Below are 21,732 nucleotides of genomic sequence, written 5' to 3' on the forward strand. Positions count from 1 at the left end.
TTGTCTAGAACAATAAACTACAGAATAGGAGTTAAAGTCTCTCTCTCTCTATCTCTCTCTGTATGTGTGTGTCTCTATCTGTCTGTCATTCTGTCGATGGAGAAGAAGGAAAAAGTGGAGGCAAGAGTGGGGGAGGAAGCGGCTCGAAAAATTGTGTTAAAGAACGGAACGGGAAAAAAATAAAAATAAAAAAAAAATAAAAAAAAAATAAAAAATAAATAAAAAAAAATATAGTATCTCGAAATGCGGGTGATGCTGTTATATGTGGAGAGGATCAATATTGCAAATTTTTCTTTTTTTTTTATACCAAAGATAAATTATACATCCGATACTATAACATTGACAATTGCTTATACATAAATGAATAATAAAAAAAATATCCAGGGATCCAATAGCTGGCAGGAAGAAGGGTAAAAGATTTCCAATACAAATACTATTTAAAAGGAGATTAATAATTATTACAATGATAATGATAATAATAATAATAATAATAATAATGAAAAACTAAAGAAGAGGAAAAAGAGCGAATTGTGTGATCTGCTGATCTCACTGTTTCCCTTCCCCTCTCATGAGTAAATATATATAAACCTTGAATTTCCTTCACTTTTGAGATTTTTCACTTGAAACAATTCTCATTTTGCCTTTTTTTTTCCCCCTTCTTCCTTCTTTTTGGTTTAATCTTTCCCTTCTCTTTTTTTTGCTTTTTCATCTTTTTGATAGGCATCGCATACTATTTATACCAACCATTAAATAATATTTTGGCAGCCCTGTTTCCACAATAACCTATTTACAATAGATTTCTACTTGATTGGATAATTCAAAAAAGAAAACAAAAAAACACAAAACACTGACATTTACAACCACTACCACAACCACAACCACAGACACTTCCAATCTCTTTTATATAAACACCACCAGACAATACAGTTAGAAAATTTTGTTAAAAAAAAGAGAGTATTTTAAAAATGACAGAGACACAAAAAATCAAGGTTAAGAACCCCATTGTCGAGATGGACGGTGACGAAATGACCCGCATCATTTGGCAATTCATCAAAGACAAGTTGATCTTGCCCTACTTGGACATTGACTTGAAATACTACGATTTGGGTATTGAGTATAGAGACCAAACAGACGACAAGGTCACCACAGACGCCGCAGAAGCCATCTTGAAATACGGTGTTGGTGTCAAGTGCGCCACAATTACCCCCGATGAGCAAAGAGTTGAAGAATTCAAGTTGAAAAAAATGTGGCTCTCGCCAAATGGTACCTTGAGAAACATCCTTGGTGGTACCGTATTTAGAGAACCAATTGTTATTGAAAACATTCCAAGGATCGTGCCAGCTTGGGAAAAACCAATCATTATCGGAAGACACGCCTTTGGCGACCAATACAAGGCCACCGACATTATTGTGCCCAAAGCAGGGGAGTTGAAGTTGGTGTTTAAACCAAAGGATGGCAGCGAAATTGTCGAATATCCAGTTTACAACTTTGAAGGTCCAGGTGTCGGATTGTCAATGTACAATACAGATGCATCTATTACCGACTTTGCCGAGAGTTCATTTCAATTGGCCCTTGAGCGTAAGTTGAACTTGTTCTCATCAACTAAAAACACTATATTGAAAAAATACGATGGCAGATTTAAAGATATCTTTGAAAACTTGTATGCCACAAAGTACAAGAAACAAATGGATGAAGCAGGAATCTGGTACGAACACAGATTGATTGACGATATGGTTGCACAAATGTTGAAATCTAAAGGTGGTTACATCATTGCCATGAAAAATTATGATGGTGACGTGCAATCCGATATCGTGGCCCAAGGTTTTGGTTCATTGGGTCTCATGACCTCTGTCTTGGTCACCCCAGATGGTAAGGCATTTGAATCTGAAGCAGCACACGGTACTGTTACAAGACACTATAGACAACACCAGCAGGGCAAGGAAACATCCACCAACTCGATTGCATCAATCTTTGCATGGACAAGAGGCTTGATTCAAAGAGGTAAGTTGGACAAAACTCCAGAAGTTGTAAAGTTTGCCGAAGATTTGGAAAAGGCGGTCATTGACACTGTTGCCATTGATGGAAAGATGACTAAAGATTTGGCTTTGGCACAGGGCAAAACTGCAAGAGAAAGCTATGTCACTACTGAAGAATTTATTGACAATGTCGCTTCTCGCTTGAACAAAAATTTGGGTCGTAGTTAGGCATATTCATAAAGAAAGAAAGAAAAAAAAATAAACACATGATTGAGTTTAAGAATTGCTTTAAAAGTTGTATAATGTAATGGGCCTGGATATAGAATACGCCGATTCCGATTTGTTATTTATATGTAGATACTTAAATATATATATATGTATATATGTACATAAATATATATTTGTACTGTTCTTCTTTTAGACCCCATGTAAGGTATAATAGTATGTAGTAGAGTTTTTTTTTTTTTTTTAATTTTCTATCTATTCCTGTTCTTCTTCTTCTTTTGTTTGTTTCTTTAGTTTAACTCGATTTATGAATTTGCAGCCATTACTGGTCTTGTCTGTAATGTCGTGGCTAATTGGTAAATGCGAGAGAGCACATAACTTTATTGACCCTTTGATAAAACCCAAGGGTGTAAAAGGGGGAAAACGAGGAGGATTAAAAAGACAGAAAAATGAGAGAGAAAGAGAGAGTGAAGAAAAAAAAAAAATAATGATAAAAGGAATACAAATTATCATTAACCAGACATTTGGCCAGATTGCTAGCTTTCAACTTCAACCACTTTAGTAGAAAAAGTAAGAGACAAAAATAAATAAATAAATAAATAAACAAATAAGTAAAAAAATAGAAGACAAATATGAATGTTGGTTCTATATTGAATGATGATCCTCCACCGCAAAAGACCAATGAACATCAAAGTTTGCAATCGCCGTCATCAAATGTAGCATTAGCTGCACAATCGCCAACACAAATTTCCAACCAACAACCATCTTCGGCACAGGCTACTCCATCTTCATCAACTGCACGTTCATCAAGTCAATCCGTACACCAGAGACATTCTATAACTAATATGTTGAATGGCCCTTCGAATAATACTGATGCTGCGAATGATGATGAACCAAAAAATCCTGTCCCTATACCACCTGCACCAGTACAACATACGAGTTCTCACGAGCTGATATTTAAGAAACCATCAAGTGCAATGAGCTCGCCAAGTATAAATTACAGACAAGCTCCACAACTCAGTAGTGCGTTCTCAAGTGCCAAGACAAGTCCCCTGGCATCAAAAAGGAATAGCATAGCCAATATCACCAACGATTACGATGAAGAACAGGAAATTTCATCCACCCCTTCCGCACCAGCAGTTGCCGCGACAGCAGCATCTCCTGCATCTATCTCTATGCATAATGTGCAACAACTGGTAATTAAGGAACAGTCACCAACTCGTGTGGATGAGCAGACAATGAAGACCAGTAATAGTTTGGTTAATGTGAATAACAGCAACGTTACTAGCAAGGATGATAACGCAAGTGATACAAGTAATGGTGCTAGTTCTACTAGAGTTAATGCTAGTATTGCTGCTAGTGCTAGTTCTAATGTTAATGCTAGCAATGGAAGTATCCCTCAAAAAGTAGAACAAGAATCTACACAGCAACCATTAACTGCGGAAGAGGAGGATGACCTTGCACGAATCAAAAAGATTAAAGAATCGAGAAAACCACGGAGATACTCTACTCCTCCTATTTGGGCTCAACGGTGGATTCCACCGAATGAACAAAACAATCAACATCAATTTTCAACATTGCATCTGCAACAACAACAACAACAACAAGAAGGTGTAGATGATTTGAGTGGCACCTTTTCCACAACCAAGATATCACTGAAGCCTGTTTTTGATTATTCATCGACTAGATACGTTGACCTACAATGTAGTATTACAGGCAGGATTCCACCCAGCTCTATCACGCGGACTATTGCTGAATGGATATATGCCAACTTTGCAAACATCGAAGATCATAATAGAAAAAATGTTGAGTTGGAATTGAAATTCGGCAAGATTATAGATAAGCGAACCGGAAACCGACTCAACCTTAATGTTACCACCGAGTGCATTTACAATGACCCATCGAATGTTCGATTTGATATGGAAGTTGAGGAAATAGCATGGAAGGACGTTCGCAAGCTATTTGAAGAATTGGAACGAGCATATCAAGACGAAAAACTCAAGGATCCACAACACTCTGGTCCGAAACGGAAATTTAACATGCTTGAATCGGATCAAACCGACTCTTTCTACCAAATAGGCAACAAGAATGAGCAGATACGGAAAGTGCGCGTCTCAAAGGACAACTTACTATCTCCACCACGGTTTACTGCCATCCAAAAAGATCGCATTGGTGACTTGTATATTCACGAACCCAAGTCCATGTACGACTTGCGGTTATCCTTATCTTTGGAAGTTCCTGTCCCCGAAGCCAATATCGAGTCTATCGTGAGTAAACATTCCCCACAAATGTCGAGAGAGAAAAAGAGAACAACATGGACCCATACGCCAACAATTACTCAGTTTGATTTGACTAGAGTGCTTATTCCTAGAGATTTCAAAAGTAAAAAAACAAACAAGAGAGTAATTGACCATGAAACAAAGTATGAAATAGAAATGGAGATTGATACATTGGAAGTATTCAACTCAATTGACAAGATTATTTCGGGCACGGACAACTTTAGGCTTGAAGAGTTGGTGGAAATTTTCTTGAATAATTCTAGAGTAATTAATAATAGGGTGACAAAACTAGCAGGATAGATATGTGTTTGATATGATGGCTTATGGTATGTTATCTCGAGTGTTTACAAAGTAAAAAGAAAGAAGAATAAAACGAAAAGAAACTTTCAACTAGTTTTTTTCTTATTCTGGTTCTGTTTCTGTTTCTGGTTCTGTTTCTGTTTCTGTTTCTAATTCTGTTTCTGTTTCTGTTTCTGTTTCTAATTCTGTTTCCGATTCTGTTTCTTGTTTTTTATTATGTTTGCTTCTTCCTTTTTTCGCTTTCGCGTTACCAAAATAGCCGTTTCCACTTTGTACTCTCTATCAGGTTCAGTACTTTGATTTTATTTTAAATTACTTGTCTCCAATATTTCTTTTTTTGAAGCCGCACGGACGCAGACTTGTGCTGAACTCAGCACACTTGCAATCACAGAAACCAGCTCAAAGTTTTGAAACATTTTGACTCTAAGTGTGATCTACTTATTTTTGCAACCCATAAACACACATCACGATCAATTCTTTTTTTTTCTTTTTACTTTTTACAAGATGCTATTGTATATGGCTGCATTAATGCTACCTCTAGCAATTGCTGCATATGGTGTACTCCTTTTTCTTTCGCATACGCCTAGGCTTCCAATTGCAAGTGAGTCAAGGTATACAACAAACGATACCAATGGTGAAGAATTTGATTTACCTCCTCGTGTCACCACCGATAATACGAGAGCTTTAGACGACATTGACATTAGTGTGATTGTGCCTTGTTATAATGAAGTTAAGCGACTCAAAAAGATGATGGATGAGGCCGTGGCATATTTAGAGAAAACCCACCGCGGCAAATACGAAATAATTCTCGTCGACGATGGATCGACCGATGGTACAGCAAAGTATGGAATCGAACTAGCCAATATGTACAACTTAAAACCACATATTGTGAAAGTGGTTCAACTTGCAAAGAATAGAGGTAAAGGTGGCGCAGTTACACACGGGATGTTGCATGCTCTGGGTAAGTATGCATTATTTGCCGACGCAGACGGTGCGACCCAATTTTCAGACATTTCAAAGCTTCTTGATTTTCTTGAAAAACACCAAGAAGAACCTGCTATGGCAATTGGTTCGCGAGCGCACTTGGTCAATACCGATGCAGTCGTTAAGCGATCATTTATAAGGAATTTTCTTATGTACGGCCTTCATACCCTTGTCTACATATTTGGTATTAGAGCCGTCAAGGATACGCAATGTGGCTTCAAAATGTTTAATCAGGAAGCTGTGGCAAAGATTTTCCCACACATGCATACTGAACGGTGGATCTTTGACGTGGAAGTGCTTTTACTCGGTGCTATGCAGGGAGTATTGATAGAGGAGACTTCTGTTAATTGGCAAGAAGTTGATGGTTCGAAAGTTGATTTGGCGAGAGACTCCATTGAAATGGCTGTTGATTTGGTTGTGACCAGATTGGCGTATATTCTTGGCATTTATAAGTTAAACGAATGTGGAAGAGCAAACAAAAATGACCAATGAGTTGCAAAACAAAAAAAAAATAAAAGATGAAAAAGTTGGATTCAAAAGTATAAAGTAGAATTAAATCTGGAAGTGAAAATAAAGGTGAAAGTAACAGACTTTCCTCAAATTATAAGTTTGAATTTTGAAGGTGAGATAGAGAGAGAGGAAGAGAGAGAGGGAGAAAAGAAAATAAAATAAAAAACAAAAAATAAATAGACTAGAAAAGAAATATAATAGAATGATAGAATAGATCTTGTAAGGGAAATTGGAGAGGAAGGGAAGATAGGGAGGCTGAACCTTTCTTTTAACTAGATCCAAAGTATTGATCCTATTTTATACTTTTCGAAATTTTGTAGAATCGCAAAAGAACTAGTGAAGAAAAAAAACAACAGTGCATTCTTTTCAGCACACTGGAAACTTTCGTCACTTACATAAGCAATTTCAAAAGTCAACCATGAGATTTTTCTTTTCGAGGTTGTTCATTCATTAATAGAATGCAATGAGTTAGATTATCCACGGAAAACAATGTCAAAAACAAATAGAAGAAGAAAAAAATTGAAGTTCTAATTTGACATTTATGTCACAAACCTGTGGAACATAGGAGCCTGTGTCTGAATTTAACATTTCTGTGTCCACTATTTGTATTCGCACATGTCTAATGCTGTGTCGTGTCGTGTCGTGTCGTGTCGTGTCGTGTCGTGTCGTGTCGTGTCGTATCAAGTTGAGGACCTTGACAGAATTCCGCTGTATTATTTCAATTCTCCCTTCTTCAGCTCAACTTTTGCAACTTAAATACAGCTTTACTGAGAAATCTAAAGTATCCTCAACTAAATTTTCTACTTGTATTTTCTAACTTTATAATCTTTTACAGATTTATTGAGAATATACTACTATACAGCATATATCAAATAGGTTCGCTATTAAACTGAACCTCAAAAACATTGATAAAGTTTAACGCTATTTTATAACACTTTACGAAAATTCAAAAACACCATCCTCGAGTCAGATTCTTACCAACCTTAAGAATCTATTATCACATTGAAAACAAAGGACCAAAAACAAAAAAAAAAGAAAAAAGTAAAAGCAAAGTATAAGCAAGACAGTACAAGACTAAACTACTTCCACTCACAACAAAATATATTCCCATAATAGACCAAGATGTACGTTGAACTACCCTTTGATGAATTAAAAGTGGGTACTTCGAAACGACGGGTAGCTTACTTTTACGATCAGGATGTTGGTAATTACTTCTATGGTACTGGACATTGTATGAAACCACACCGAATAAGAATGACGCATTCATTGATTATGAATTACGAACTATACAAGAAGATGGAGATTTATCGAGCTGAGCCAGCTACAAATTTGGAGCTCACCCAGTTCCATAGCGACGAGTATATCGATTTTATTGATCGTGTTACGCCAGACAATCTACACTTGTTTCCTCGAGAAGCACAGATATTCAATGTTGGAGAGGATTGTCCAGTGTTTGATGGGTTGAACGAATTTTGTAAGATATCGTGCGGTGGTTCAATGGAAGGCGCTGCAAGATTAAACAATGGCGACGCCGATGTGGCAATAAATTATGCTGGTGGTTTGCATCATGCTAAAAAGTCGGAAGCTTCGGGGTTTTGCTACACAAATGATATTGTTCTAGCGATTATCGAATTGCTTCGTAAGCATCCAAGAGTATTGTACATCGATACTGATGTTCACCATGGTGATGGTGTTGAGGAAGCTTTCTACACAAATGACCGAGTGATGACTTGTTCGTTCCATAAATTTGGTGAGTTTTTCCCCGGTACCGGTAATGTAGGTGATATTGGTATAGGTAAAGGGAAGTACTATTCAGTTAATGTACCCTTGAGAGATGGAATTGATGATGCATCTTATAAATCAATATTTGAGCCCATAATACTGAAGATTGTTGAGTGGTACCAGCCATCAGCTATTGTTTTGCAGTGTGGAGGTGACTCATTGAGCGGAGACAGGTTGGGTCCTTTCAACTTGTCAATGAGAGGACACGCAAATTGTGTCAATTTTGTGCGTTCTTTGGGGCTTCCAATGATGGTACTTGGTGGAGGTGGGTATACTATAAGAAATGTAGCTCGAACATGGGCATTTGAGACTGGTATTTGCAATGGTGTGCTTTTGCCGAAGGAACTACCATACAATGGCTATTATGAGTATTACGCGCCCACGTTTGAACTCGATGTTCGATCATCGAATATGAATAATGCAAACTCAAAAGAGTACTTGGATAAGATACTTACTCAAATTGTAACCAATCTCGATCATACGAAGCATGCACCTTCGGTGCAAATGCAAGATGTCCCCATGGACAAGGAAGATCTTGGTGATGTGTATGAAGACGCGGCAAAAGCGATTGACACAAAAGGAGGATCACAAATGCAAAGAGATAAAACAATTGAAAATGGAAATGAATTCTACAGCGATGAGCTGAAGGATGTCGAGGAACGCAACATTGCTGTGCATGATACGTCTTTGGCGTCACACAATGCAACGTCGAATCAGAATAATCAAGCTGGCAATTCTGGTGCTATGAATGGTGCCACGGACAATACCACTGACGTTCAAGAAGTTGCAGCTGCAGAATCCCGTAAAGACAATGAACATGCAGCTATATTGTTTGAAGAAGAAAAAGCGGAAATAGACGAATTGAATAGGGTCCATGATCAGCAAGATCAGGAGATGGCAGACTAAATTTGACGTTTGAATTTATAATCAAAAAATAAAAATAAAAAGTAAAATAAATTCATTAAAAGAGTGAGCAAAAGAAAAAGAGATATTAAAAATATCAGCTGTTACGAATCAATTAGTTTCAATTCGTAAATTTAGTCGAGGTAGGGAGCCCTTGAATTTGTTTGGACAAGTAAGTCTTTATACAAAACATGTACATGAAAACAAGAAGTTAATGTTTTTGATTCAAAAAAAAAAAAAAAAAAAAAAAAAGAAAAAGGAAATTCATGGGAGGGGGAGGGGAGGGGGTGTGCTTGAATGGAGGAGAGAGTAGCTTTTATAATATATTGCACTTTGAATTACATTATTGAGCTTGATTGTGCTGCTGCTGCTTCAAATTACTGCAAACAGTTGTGAGCTTAAATACTTTTCATTGTTTACAAGTGCTAATTTTCGATTATCCAATTTGCCATATCAATGTTGTGACATATAGTGCAATGAGAAAAAAAGTTCTTTTATTGGCTACTTGTAGGGGTTTAAACTTTTGTTGATGAAAGAAAAAAAAAAGAGTGGATAATTAGAGTCAACAATAGTTTGTTTATTTGGTCCAAAATTTGGTAGTGATGGTTGTGTTATCCAACTCTTTTAGAATATGTAGTACCAGGAAAGTAATAGAAAATTAGTATCAATTAGTTCTAATACTCTGATTTTGAGTTGGAAAATTGGTGTTGGCATATGTATAATTGTATATGTATAGATATGTATGTTTATTTGTCTGTTTGTTTGTTTATATCTACTTATAGTTTCGGGATTTTGGTTGTTATTGTTGTTGTGGTGGTGGTGGTGGTGGTGGTTTTGTTGGTGGTTTTGTTGGTGGTTTTGTTGGTGTTGACTTCTTTTTCTTGTCAAAGTTCTAGGCTAATACGTGAAAACGAGTTTATCGCTAAATGTATTCACTTAACCTCGATGTGGTTATGTTTTGTTTTTTTTTTATTTTTTTGATTATTTTATTTTATTCTCTTTTCTTTTCTTTTCTTTTCCCAAGCACAATTTGGCTTTGACCAATTATTCATTGATAAATATAAAATACTCTTGATACTATATAAGCTTAGTAGCTACTGCACAGTGCCATGTATTTCTAACTACAGTAGTTGCATCTACACGCGTAAATATACATATATAACGGGCTTTTGGGTTGCTTCTATGTGCATTCTTTATTTAAGCCGAAAAACACCGGTCTCGCCTTGGTTCTACACACATCGATTTACAGCACCAGAACTCAATTGCAAGTTTGCACTCTATTCCATCTTATAAAAAAATATACGATTTCCACTTTTAATGCAATTTTTTTTTCTGATTTTTACTCTCGGGAAAAAACCACACCTTTGTTTGTGAAAATAGGTCAGTGATTAAATCGTTTGGATAATGAAAGTGACTGGATCACTGTTTACATCTCCTCCTACGGGTTAACTAACTAAGTGCATAGAACCAATAATTACCAAAATTAAAATATTAGATTTATTTAAAAGTAAACAAAAAACAAAAACAAAAACAAAATGCCATGTAAGATGCCATGCACCATATGAACATCGTTCCTCCGTATATGCTCCCATAAGATGAATGTATTCAAGTAACGTGTTTACTCAACCAGTGTTGCCACTTGATCACTAGAAGAAACTCAAGTATACGTTGGTGCTCGCTTCCTTAGGGTCAAAATTCAATAGACTCAGTTGTGAAGTAGAAGTGTAAGATATTTGTTTGTGAGTTGTTGCAGAAAAAAATAAAAAATAAAAAATAAAGAATAAAGAGTTCTGTAGTATCTTTCACGTGACTAATTACATAATAATTATAATTATAATTATGCTGATGATGATTTACATGGCCGTTTTTTACAGAGTGAATTATTGACTCAAAGTAGTGTAGTTTTGGTTTTGTGTAACATTGGCTCTTTAAAAATTTCTTTTATTAATTTTTCTTTTTTTTTTTATAAATTTCTTTTCTTTGTTTCTGGTTAATTTTTTTTGCAGCAATTTTTTTTTATTTTTTTTCTTTTTTTTTACAATTATTGTTTTCATTCTTGTCGTTCCAAAGATGATAACAAGACGACAAACAGCACATTTATCACCTTGTGGTAGTTGATCAAAAATAATAATGAAGGAAGAAAAAGCTCAAGTCCAATGCATTTCTTGATAATAATTTATTATTATTTGCCAACAAAAGTTTACCTCTTCGCTACTTCCAGGATGCGTTTACAAGTATATGAAGACCAGAAATATAAACATTGTCTTTCTTTAAATTCAAAAAAAGAAGAGTAAAATAAAATAATGGAATGAATAAATAAACAACATTGTTGTGGGTTCTGTTTTTTGCAAAACGTAAACATATGAATATATATATATGTACGTGTTTGCCTGTGATTTAACAAATCGTGTTTTGTTTTCATAAAAATTGATTTCCATCACCAAAACAAGGATATATATATATATATACAACCCTCGCCAGAGAATACTTTTAGTAAACTCGCTACACTCGTTTTCAAACTCCAACTTACCCTAGTCCTTCTTTTTTTTTCAATTTTTTTTTAACCTTATTCCTTTTTTGATTGTCATTTAGATTACGGCTAATCTTATTTATACCCCGACCCCAAAAAAAAGAACAATATCAAACAGTTTGCAATATTAGAAAAAAAAAAAAAAATTCCCAAAATGTTATCCCCAAGTTCAGTTGTTGTAGCTGCTGCTTTAGCCTCACTTTTGTTTTCAAATACCGTTTATGCAAATGAAACCGAGATTGACACCACATTAGTCTCAACCATCACAGTCACTGTGACGCTTTACTCCCCAGAAGAATCCGCAAGTATGGCTTCTGTTGCTTCCGCCCAATTAGCAGCACAGTCTGCTTTGGAAGCTTCCATTGCATCAGAAGTTTCTATTGCCTCGGTTGCTTCTGTCGAATCGGTCGCTTCGGTCGCTTCAGTTGCTTCAGTTGCTGCCGCAAAATCTGCTGCCGAAGAATATTATACCTCTTTAGCATCAGTGTCGAGCGCCTCAGTCGCATCTGCCAAAGCTCAAGCTAAACAAAGCCAAGATGCTTTAAAGAATGCAGATTTAAAAAACACCAGCATAACTAGCACAACCATTTCCAACTCAACTTCGCAAAAGCAATCCACAACGTCAATGACATTGTTATCGTCTCTGGTGCCATTAAATTCGTTGGATGATTCTTCATCGAGTATTGCATCCATTGCCACTAACGCTGGTTCAAGCTCGTCAGAAGATGCAGCAGCTGGTTTCTATAATAACCAATACATTGGCACAGGTCTTACAGCTGGTTTAATTGCTTTTGTTGCCGCTTTAGTGTAAATGCGGACAAATTAAGCCCATTTTGTTGTTAGATGCCAAGCAAACAAGTTTGACTTGGTACCAATTCCAACAACACTTTCGTACTCCCATTCCTTACCCACTTGTTCTTTTACATGCTTACCAGCTGACTCGTATGCTTTCAAATATTTGAATCCATTTCTTCCTTTGTTTTGCTTTTGGTCTAACTTACCATAACGTGAAGTTTTGAATTATTTCAACCTCAAGTTCAAAATCTTTTATTATATTTCGTTCGTTATACACATTTTCCTTTTTTTTTTTCTGACTTATCTCAAAATAAATTTGTTTTTTTGTTTTCGTTGAATTAATTGTTTGCCTGTTTTGTTTGTTTTTGCCTTTTCTTATTTTTGTCTTTCTTCTGTTTACTGCTACCTGTTTCCTGTTTCTTTTACAATTTGCTCAGTTGCATTGTATTCTGTATTTAAAAATGTATTAAATTATGTATTAAATAGTATAAGGTATCTATATCCTTCTTTACCAATATCAATTAGGTTTCCTTTACTTGTTTATGTTTTCTTTTCTTTCTTAACACACTATGCGCGCCTGCCTTGAAGATCTCGAAGATATTTCTCCTTTTCTAGAGCAAAATACTCTTTCTCAGTTAATCCCTTCGGTATCTTTGGTGGTACAGCTGGCTTTTGTATATAATCATCATCGTCGTCGTCGCTTTCATCGTAAATGTTTTTGGGTCGGTATTTGTAAAGATTACTGTTAACATTGTTTTGGTTATAAATATTGCCATTACCATTGCCATTGCTGCCACCTATTCTGGTTACTCCATTCACTCCGCTAGCTTTTTGAAATACGCTAGGACTAAACATTCCATTGCCAATATATCCAGTCTTTTTCGTCCGCTTATCAATTTCCAAATCGCGTTTGTCGATCCCATTGGCAAATCGGTTACCACTCTGACTAAAATGCTCGCTAGGGGTTGGTGCATAATATTTGGGATCAATCTCATCCTTGCTAATACGCTCGGGAGACGAAAATTGATTAGCGCTAGTGCTAAGGGATTTTACTTGCTCGTTAAGCATAAATACTTTGGTGGGTAGCAGATCAGATTCATCATCTAGCCCAACAGAGTCAGCTGAGAAAGGAATTGCTGTACTATCTTTATGATCAAAGTTGGGCATCAGTGGTAGTGAAGCTGATGATGGTGGTGGCTTTCTTGATACAGGTGGTTTTGGAAGTGGTTTTGTTGATGAAATACTGTGCATTGACTTTGCCGGCGAGATACTATGCTGTGGCGGGGGTGGTGGACTTAACGGGCTTGGTGATCGATATTTCATGTTATTATCAGCAGCATCAGCATAAGCAGCAACAGCATTAGCATCATCATCACCATGAGAAGCAAGATTGACTTGTTGAAAATTGCAATCAGCATATGGAGTACGGTTGCCATATTCATGACGTCCGCTTGACATCTCCTCCTCTAGTTTGTCTATATCGCTAGACCCATATGCGCTAATTGGAGAGAGATCCCGTTTGATCCCATTATTCATAAAAGCACTCAAGTGCTGTGGCTCGCTTCCCCATTGTTTAACGTTGAGTTTATTCTTGAGCTTTGAAAATTTGGCACCAAACTTTGTCGGGCTTTTTCTTCCATCTCCAGGACCAGTTACATTAATCACTACTTCGTCATCCCTATCGTGGCTAGAGACGCTTCCATCTCCAGCTGTTGGTAGTTTAAACAATTGATTGGTCTTCAGAAAAAGCGAGGAACGTTTGCTTGTTTGTGAATTTTCCAGTGAAACAAAGACATCGTTTGTGATTGGTGCATGTGTTTCTGGATGCGCAAAGTGAACATCGGAATCGATCTCAAAGCTTCCATTCATGTTTTCATCGCCATAACGACCATTTCCGCTACCTTTTCCATTGCCATACTCGTTACCAAGCTCGTGGCCACCACGATAGCTATGCTGCTTATGATTATAAACATGTTCCTGAGATGGAATCTTTGGTGGTAAAACCGGAGCACTTGCGTAAAACGTCATCTCAAGATACACCATTCCTGCCCTCTTTCCAGCACATGTCAAGTCGTACCAATTATCATAAATGTGCTTGCCTTTTGTTGTACTATCTGGGTGTCGAAAAACTATCAGTGCATCTATTTCACAATTGCCGATTGGCGTAGGATCTCCATTAGTTTCATCTAGGATATCGACTTTCAAGATCGGTTTTCGCTCTCGTGTTAATTGAAATCTCACCTCGTGCGTCCACTCGGGTGTTTGGCCAGCTCTAAAATCAGCCTTGGTCTTCTTTGCCTCGACACCTAATCTGACAATGACGTATGGTGATTGCTTATCGAGTTTCCTTCGATTGGGGAGATGTTTGGCTCGCACAATCATAATCACCAATGTTCCATCGGCGGCATCAGTATATGTGGGGATACTCGGAAGAGAAAGATCATGGCTCGAGTGGACTGAGCTGGGCACGTCAAGGTCTGCTACGTCGTAGGCCAGGTAATCTGGCATCCTGAATTAATAGTGGTGAAGTGATGAAAATTGCAAATAAATATAGAACTGAGAAATGAATAAGTATAGAAAATCAAAAAAAAAAAAACAAAAACAAATCAAACAAAAGAAGCGAGAAACAACAATTGATATATATATATATAAATATATATATATATAAAGATATGTATAGATATATATTCTCAGCACAAAAGGTCTGTACCTGGATAAATGAAATTCGTAAATCAAAATTAGTTCTTTGTTAATAGTGGCTGTTCAAGAAGGGTAAAAATCGTTTTGAATGATGCAAGTGTTGGTAATACAAAGGGTGGTCATCCTCAGCGATATCTGAGCTTCTTTTCGACCCGACTGAATGGCCTCATTTCTCCCTTCCCGTTTCAGTTGCGACTTAGGACTTGGGACGTGGGACGTGGGACTTAAATGATCTGTACAGTAGAGAGAAAAAACAAAAAGTGAGAATAGTATTATCACTTTTGTGTAACTGTTTGTTTTTAGTCCAAATTGAGGCTGAGTGGTTTCCATATCAATTAAGCCGCATTTTACGTGGCTTATATTCACAACATGATATCGAAACAGTTTACTCCCTTTCAAAGATGAAAAAAAGAAATCACGAGCGGAATGAAGGTCGACTTATGATGAGTGTTAAAATAACGGGCCTTTTTGAATTTAAAAAAAAAAAAAAAAAAACAAAGAAGAAGAGGAAGAAAAAGAGAAGGTTCTGCAATGCAAATCGTAGGTCTCTATCAACGTTTAAATGAATCAGTTTGAGCCATAAAGTTTTATTGGAGTTACTGTTTCCTACGTTCTAAGATTTCTACCTTACTTGGATTAGCGGTCGTAACTTCACTGATCTTGGCTTCTCTTTTTTTTTCGTTACCACCTCTTTTTTAAACCTCATTTTTGATTTTTGCGCTTCATTTTAACACCCAAAGCTCTAATTCTACCTCCCACTCATTATTTAATCTTTCCGCCTTCTTTTAACACTTTCTCCTCACCCCCCCCCCCCTCATTTTCTTGCAACGGAGGCTGGCGAACTATGCTCTTCGATTCTCGCACCACTTATACCGCGACCTAAGTCAACACGACCTTAGTTTATGCGACCATTACAGCGCATTGTCACGAGCGCAAAATTTTATTTTTTTTTCTTCTTCTACTCATCTGTCTAGCACACAAAATCAACACTTTTTTCATCTCATCTAGGTCTTTCTTATTATACCTAAAACTTTGGGTTATTTGCTTTTAGACAACTTTCGTTTCATCTTAGACCAACTAGTCAAACACAATGTCATTTAGAGGAGGCGGAAACAGAGGTGGAGGAAATAGAGTCCTACTACCGTTTGGACTCGATTACGCAGATATTTTGCAAAGCTCGGAAACGACAGAAAAACCACAGTACATCCTTCCTGTCAATAGCGAACCATCTGAAAATGAAAAACTAGCGGCAAAACAAGCTATCAATTTTGCCAAATTGATGTCTGAGGGTCCTTTTTATACCGGGGATTTGGACCTGGCGAGAATAGCTACAACTGCAACAAACAAGAATGCAATGGCGCATTCGGCAAAGGAAAAGATCCAAGATGAAGAAGCCAAGAATCAGTTGCATAATGTAAGTGAAGACGGTATACAACGATATTCAGATAAATATAAGAAAAGAAAGAAAACTGCCCGAACTATTGAAGAACATCCTTACCAGTTGCAATTCTTCCCCGAAGAGCTATACCTGGTTATGGGAGTCTCTAGTAAGCAAAAAAAGTTATTGTCGCTATCGAAATTCAAATCTGGCGGTGGCTTACGAGAATTCTTGTCTTCGGAAAAGCATGAGAGTATGAAAGAAGAGGAAAAGTTAAAAGCATTGAAAGAACAAATGTTGAACCAAGTTGGAGCAGACGATGACGAGGGTGATAGAAAGGAAGACAAGGATGAGCATAGCGAGCCAGAAAGTGTTGATGACGAATTTGATGATGAAGATGATGATGACTACAATGCCGAAAAATATTTCGACGACGGAGATGACGATATGGGTGATGATGGAGGTGACGATGATGAAGCAGCGTTTTAAAATAGTGCATGTAAAGTATAGTCACAGAAAGGTACATAATCGTTTAATAAAAATGATGAAAGAAACTGAGTAAGAGATGAATAAGAGATGAAACCAAAATGAATTTGATAAAAGAAAAAAAAAAGTATAGGAAGAAAAGGATGAAACTGAAAAGAAAATTAAAAAAAAAAAAACAAAAAACAAAAAGAATATAAACTACAGTAAATTTTAGCCGTGTCATTATTGTTTAACAATACAATTTCCTATTTTTTTTTATACATCAAAAGTAAAGCTAACCAATGCATTTCTACCACCAGGTATCTTTCCAAACCATCTACCAAACTTGTGTTCCTTACTCAAAAGCACAAACACTTTCAACTGCTTCTTCTCGGGAATCTCAACACTATCTATACTTACCACATGTCCCTTTAAATTTTCGATTTCGCCAATTAGTTTGAATGAACGAAGTGTTTCGTCCAATTGCCATATTTTCACGGCACCATCAAAAGATCCAGTAAAGAACACGTCACTATACGCAGGAGCATAGATTGCAGTAATCCAGAATGGTTGTTGCTCGGGAATTTGTCGTGCAGCAAGCTCGGTTTCAGTCTCGGCACTGGCTTCTTGGGGTTTAAATTGTTCTTGCAACCCATGGGCTAGTCTCTTTGTCGTTTGTGCTTTTTTCTTGGCCAAAGACCACAATGCCACATTCCCGTTATCTGAACCTGTGACAAAGTGTGATTCATCAATCATGCTAACAACATCAATGGATCCTTCATTATGGAATGGTTGATCTTCTGAGTCGATAACTCCATTATCGTTTGCATCACCATTTTGCAAACTCTTTTTCTTTTTATGTTTCTTTCCTTCTTGTGTGTAATCACCTCCTCTAAAAGTTAACCTTGTTTCCTCAGCAACTTTCCAAAACATTGCCGTCTTATCTCTACTTCCCACCGACACGCATGTTTCCCTCGCCAACGCGGAAACATCAGCCACGTTGTCTTGGTGTCCATAAAGAACTTCGAGCTGTACAAATTGATTGATGGAATATGTTCTCAATCGCAAATCCGCGCAAGCAGCAAATAGCTGGTCGCTGTTTCGTCTAAACACAATGGAGTTCACCGCAGATCGTGTTTCCAACACTTTTAAACATGCCAAGTTTTCGCTTGACCAAATGATCAAACGTGAATCTGCACCTCCAGTGACAATATACTTGCCATCTGGCGAAGCAGCAATGCAATTGATTTGTTCCCAATGATGGTTGGCCCCTGGGTTCGTCTTATCTAGATTAAAAAACTTGGCTCCGCCTTTGGTATGCTTAACTCTTTGTGGTTTGTAGTTCTCCAGACTTATATTCCATTTAATTATTTCACAATCCTTGGAAACTGTGTAAAGATATGGGTAATGCAGTGCCATACTGGTCACATTTTTCGAGCCTATCCTAGTGGTTACGAGTTTAACAGCTCGGTCATCATCCAATTGCTGTGAAATTTGTGAACCAAAGAATTTGTAAACATAACCTTTGCTTTCTGCGACATCTTTCTGTAATCGCCTTGCCAAAATTTCATTGTCCAAATCCTGCGCATCATAATCGCCGCCATCTTCTTCATCTCCATCACCTCGAAGCTCTTCATTTTTTAAATTCTCAAGATACTGCTTGGCTAATCTTCTTCGTTTATCTGCTGCGCTCTCTTCAAAAAATTCTTCATCTGAAGAAAGATCTCCTTCTGCACCATTTTGTCCGTCTTCGTCATGGTCTCCGCCTATCAGCTCGGTCTCTGAATCATCATCACTGGCACTAGAAATCTCTTCATCAATGTTGGATACAGTGGATGCTTGTGGAGTAGATGACCTCGACTTGTTCCTTTTCGAACTCTGTGCAGCTAAAGAAGAAGAGGAAGTGGTACTAGTAGTTCTCGAACGTTTTCTTTTCCTTGATGGGTCTGATAAAAATGGATCTCCTGCCATGTTTCAAGTTTGATATTGCACGTCTTGTATTGAGTGTTGCTTCCTTTTCTATTTCTTTTTCTGTTCTTCTTCTTCTTCTTCTTCTTCTTCTTCTTCTTCTTCTTCCAAACTGTGGAAATTTAGATAGACTTATCTGAAGTATATATATATATAAAAAATAAGATTGAAATTAAAATTTAAAATTGTCAGCAGTGATTATTGTAGCGATGTTAATGCTGAAGCTGGTGGTGAGGCTATTTGTTCTATTTTGATTTTCAAGTTCACCTATTTGCAAAGAGGAAAAAAAAAAATATCTGTGCGATGGAATCGCGATGATCTTAAAGGGAAAAAAAAAAGACAAAGTATTGAGCAAAACTGACTACGAAGAAATATTGAAAATAATAACAAAACCAAAGTCAAAACCAACGTCAAAACCAAAGTCAATTAAGACAAGACAAAAGACAATAAAGCAAAATAGAATAACTTCAAATATAATTATAATACAACTCGATTGTATGCTTTTGCTACATAGCAAATAATAGCTAATAATTTACCTTGCTCATTTATTTTTATAAACTTCTAGCAAATATTCAATCTTCTAACAAATCTTCAATATCAGCATCTTCTTGTGCATCGAAGGCACTTTGGTGTCTTTGTCTCGTTTCCAGCGCTATTTGCTCCAACACCATCTCGGTAACTTTGACATTCTTTCTAGTTTTCTTACCCCAACCGAATTCCTGAGCTTCTTTATTTAATTTCTCATCGATTTCTCGTTGTGCCTCTGCTTCTCTTTCAGCTTTTTTCGCTTTTTCTTCAGCATCAATCCTAAGTTGGTGTTCTGTTTGCCTTTTTCCTGCCCATTGAGAGTAGTATTTACGGAAAATAAGGTAGGCAAAAATAAATATTGCTAAGCGGAAATATCTCTTGAATGTATCTTTTTCCACATAGTCGTAGATCTCCTCAAACGCTGCCATGGTCAGTATTGTAATTGTATGTATAGATATATATATATATGTGTGTGTGTGTGCGTCTATGCCCTTATGTGTTTAGGTGTATGTCTAGTTGTACCGGTGTCTAGGAGATGTCAATTATGATAGTTAGATCAAACTTTCAAAATTCCAACAGTCAGCTTATATATATGTTTATACATTCAAATGTATGTATATTTATATCCTGATATATCCATATAGTAAAAGTATGTGTAAAACTTTAGTCGGAGTTAAATCCCGCACGCTTACAATTTTCTTTTTTTTTGGTGCTCTCTCTATGCTCTCTCTGTTTATTTCTTTTTCTTTCTTTTGTTGTTATTTTGTTAGCTTGTGCATCTGCTGTTGAACCGCGATCCAGACCCAAATAGTGCAAGAGTTTGATAGATTGATAATATTGATGATGCTTGATTGCATGTGTGTGAGAGTTTAAAAGTTTGAAAATTTATATACATATATATATATATATACTTGAAACTCGCTTGTTTTGAGTACTATATCAAAAGTTTACATTTTTCAAGGAAACTTGCTTATCCTCAAAATTCGTGTCTATCAAATCCATGTAACTTGCTATATATATATATATATATATATATATAAAATCAAAACAAAACTTGTCAATCCTTTTTGTTGTTTTGTTTTCAATCATTATGTTCAAACCGCTGATATCACAACTCCTCATCCAGATCGTCCATATCATCAAATGGATCTAATTCTGGGAAATCGCCAACTTCAACGGTGGTAGGTTTAACAAAACTTCCATGTCCCGGTCGGCAATCAAATACTTGAATTGTTCCAATGTTTCCACTATTCTTTCCTACAGGTTCATCAAATTCTATCCCTACCCACTCCTTTTCTCCATTATCCAAAACTTCGATTTTCCCGGTATATTTCACTACCCCTCTTCTCTCCCCTGAAATATTGATAACTCTGCATCGATCCCCAACATGGATGTTGGCCAATGCTTCTCGGTCCTTGGCCTGTTGTTGTGCCTGCAATGTTTGGTACTCCGGGTTGAACCGGCCTAGTTTGTTCTGCGCTTTCCAATTCAAAACAGAATTGGCTCGTCTCTTGTATTCTTCTTCTGATAGCTGGAACTCGCCCTCAACTGGTGCGCCATTGCTCGACGAACCTGGCGCGAGAGGTATGTTGGAAGGAGATGACTCATTAGTAAGCTGGTTTGTAGTTGAGTATGGGTCGGAATCAATCACATGGATTCTGCTGTAATCTTTCAATCCCAATGATGATAATAAAACATCCTCATCTCGAATACCAGAATCATTATGCAGTATCTTATGAAACTCGTTAGAATATTTGTTTGGGAAATATTGCAAAACTTGGTTTCTCGGCTCAACACCTGTGATTTGTTCTAGTCTTTGTTTGAGGTAGTGAAGATTCCATTGAGGCGAGATGCGTCTCTCCGATGACGTTAAATCTGACGTGATAAAGATATTAAGGTCACTCATGTTTGGTAATGGTACTGGTAGTGGTACTAGTATTGGTAGTGCCGTCGTGACTGGTACTGGTACTGGTGTTTTGATTGTTAATGTACTATAACGTTAGACTAAGTGATGCTACTTGTTCGTATCTCAATAAATTACGCGCTAGCTTGTTTACCAAAAAAAAAAAAAAAAATAAAAAAAAAAGAAAGAAAGAAAGAAAGAAAAGAAAAAATACACGGCGAAAGACTGACGAGGCGACAATTTGTCCATCAAGAGAAATACTACATGACTCAAGGCCCATTTTAATTAATAATACAATATGCGTTTGTTAAAACTTATTAATTTCTACAATACCATGTGGAAGAAGGTTTGAAAACCTGTTACACTTCCCATTGTTATTATTGTTGATATTTCTTTTTTCTTGGTTAATAATACAGCAAAATAAGGAATTGAATAATTGTAATTATGTTTTTTACGTATATGAACGTGTTTTGAAGTTGCTTTGAGGTTGCTTTGAGGTTGTTTAA

At 36.7% G+C, this 21,732-nt stretch overlaps 10 protein-coding genes across 10 annotated transcripts; 6 read left to right on the forward strand and 4 right to left on the reverse strand. All coding sequences in view use genetic code 12, as the record gives it.

Annotated features, from left to right (window-relative positions):
* Positions 1-1,010: 1,010 nt before the first annotated feature.
* IDP2 (NADP-dependent isocitrate dehydrogenase) lies at positions 1,011-2,204 on the forward strand (the record flags this gene model as incomplete). The annotated part of the gene is made up of 1 exon (XM_001527523.2): positions 1,011-2,204. One exon carries the CDS (start codon positions 1,011-1,013, stop codon positions 2,202-2,204), a length of 1,194 nt encoding a protein of 397 aa, XP_001527573.2.
* A 629-nt stretch (positions 2,205-2,833) lies between these two features.
* Positions 2,834-4,780, forward strand: CET1 (mRNA-capping enzyme subunit beta; the record flags this gene model as incomplete). Its single annotated transcript, XM_001527524.2, has 1 exon — positions 2,834-4,780. The coding sequence occupies one exon, from the start codon at positions 2,834-2,836 to the stop codon at positions 4,778-4,780; it is 1,947 nt and encodes a 648-aa protein (XP_001527574.2).
* Positions 4,781-5,296: 516 nt separating this feature from the next.
* ALG5 (dolichyl-phosphate beta-glucosyltransferase) lies at positions 5,297-6,256 on the forward strand (the record flags this gene model as incomplete). Its single annotated transcript, XM_001527525.2, has 1 exon — positions 5,297-6,256. The coding sequence occupies one exon, from the start codon at positions 5,297-5,299 to the stop codon at positions 6,254-6,256; it is 960 nt and encodes a 319-aa protein (XP_001527575.2).
* Positions 6,257-7,396: 1,140 nt separating this feature from the next.
* Positions 7,397-8,962, forward strand: RPD3_1 (histone deacetylase; the record flags this gene model as incomplete). The annotated part of the gene is made up of 1 exon (XM_001527526.2): positions 7,397-8,962. The coding sequence occupies one exon, from the start codon at positions 7,397-7,399 to the stop codon at positions 8,960-8,962; it is 1,566 nt and encodes a 521-aa protein (XP_001527576.2).
* A 2,681-nt stretch (positions 8,963-11,643) lies between these two features.
* On the forward strand, positions 11,644-12,300 carry PVL30_000094 (uncharacterized protein; the record flags this gene model as incomplete). The annotated part of the gene is made up of 1 exon (XM_001527528.2): positions 11,644-12,300. The coding sequence occupies one exon, from the start codon at positions 11,644-11,646 to the stop codon at positions 12,298-12,300; it is 657 nt and encodes a 218-aa protein (XP_001527578.2).
* A 551-nt stretch (positions 12,301-12,851) lies between these two features.
* On the reverse strand, positions 12,852-14,792 carry PVL30_000095 (uncharacterized protein; the record flags this gene model as incomplete). Its single annotated transcript, XM_001527529.1, has 1 exon — positions 12,852-14,792. The coding sequence occupies one exon, from the start codon at positions 14,790-14,792 to the stop codon at positions 12,852-12,854; it is 1,941 nt and encodes a 646-aa protein (XP_001527579.2).
* A 1,282-nt stretch (positions 14,793-16,074) lies between these two features.
* Positions 16,075-16,851, forward strand: RPC31 (DNA-directed RNA polymerase III subunit C31; the record flags this gene model as incomplete). Its single annotated transcript, XM_001527530.2, has 1 exon — positions 16,075-16,851. One exon carries the CDS (start codon positions 16,075-16,077, stop codon positions 16,849-16,851), a length of 777 nt encoding a protein of 258 aa, XP_001527580.2.
* A 252-nt stretch (positions 16,852-17,103) lies between these two features.
* On the reverse strand, positions 17,104-18,798 carry RRP9 (pre-rRNA processing protein; the record flags this gene model as incomplete). The annotated part of the gene is made up of 1 exon (XM_001527531.1): positions 17,104-18,798. The coding sequence occupies one exon, from the start codon at positions 18,796-18,798 to the stop codon at positions 17,104-17,106; it is 1,695 nt and encodes a 564-aa protein (XP_001527581.2).
* A 569-nt stretch (positions 18,799-19,367) lies between these two features.
* On the reverse strand, positions 19,368-19,751 carry PVL30_000098 (uncharacterized protein; the record flags this gene model as incomplete). The annotated part of the gene is made up of 1 exon (XM_001527532.1): positions 19,368-19,751. The coding sequence occupies one exon, from the start codon at positions 19,749-19,751 to the stop codon at positions 19,368-19,370; it is 384 nt and encodes a 127-aa protein (XP_001527582.2).
* Positions 19,752-20,431: 680 nt separating this feature from the next.
* On the reverse strand, positions 20,432-21,229 carry PVL30_000099 (uncharacterized protein; the record flags this gene model as incomplete). Its single annotated transcript, XM_001527533.2, has 1 exon — positions 20,432-21,229. The coding sequence occupies one exon, from the start codon at positions 21,227-21,229 to the stop codon at positions 20,432-20,434; it is 798 nt and encodes a 265-aa protein (XP_001527583.2).
* Positions 21,230-21,732: the final 503 nt, after the last annotated feature.

The sequence above is a fragment of the Lodderomyces elongisporus genome, chromosome 1, assembly GCF_030384665.1.
Source record: "Lodderomyces elongisporus chromosome 1, complete sequence".
Classification (NCBI taxonomy): domain Eukaryota; kingdom Fungi; phylum Ascomycota; class Pichiomycetes; order Serinales; family Debaryomycetaceae; genus Lodderomyces; species Lodderomyces elongisporus.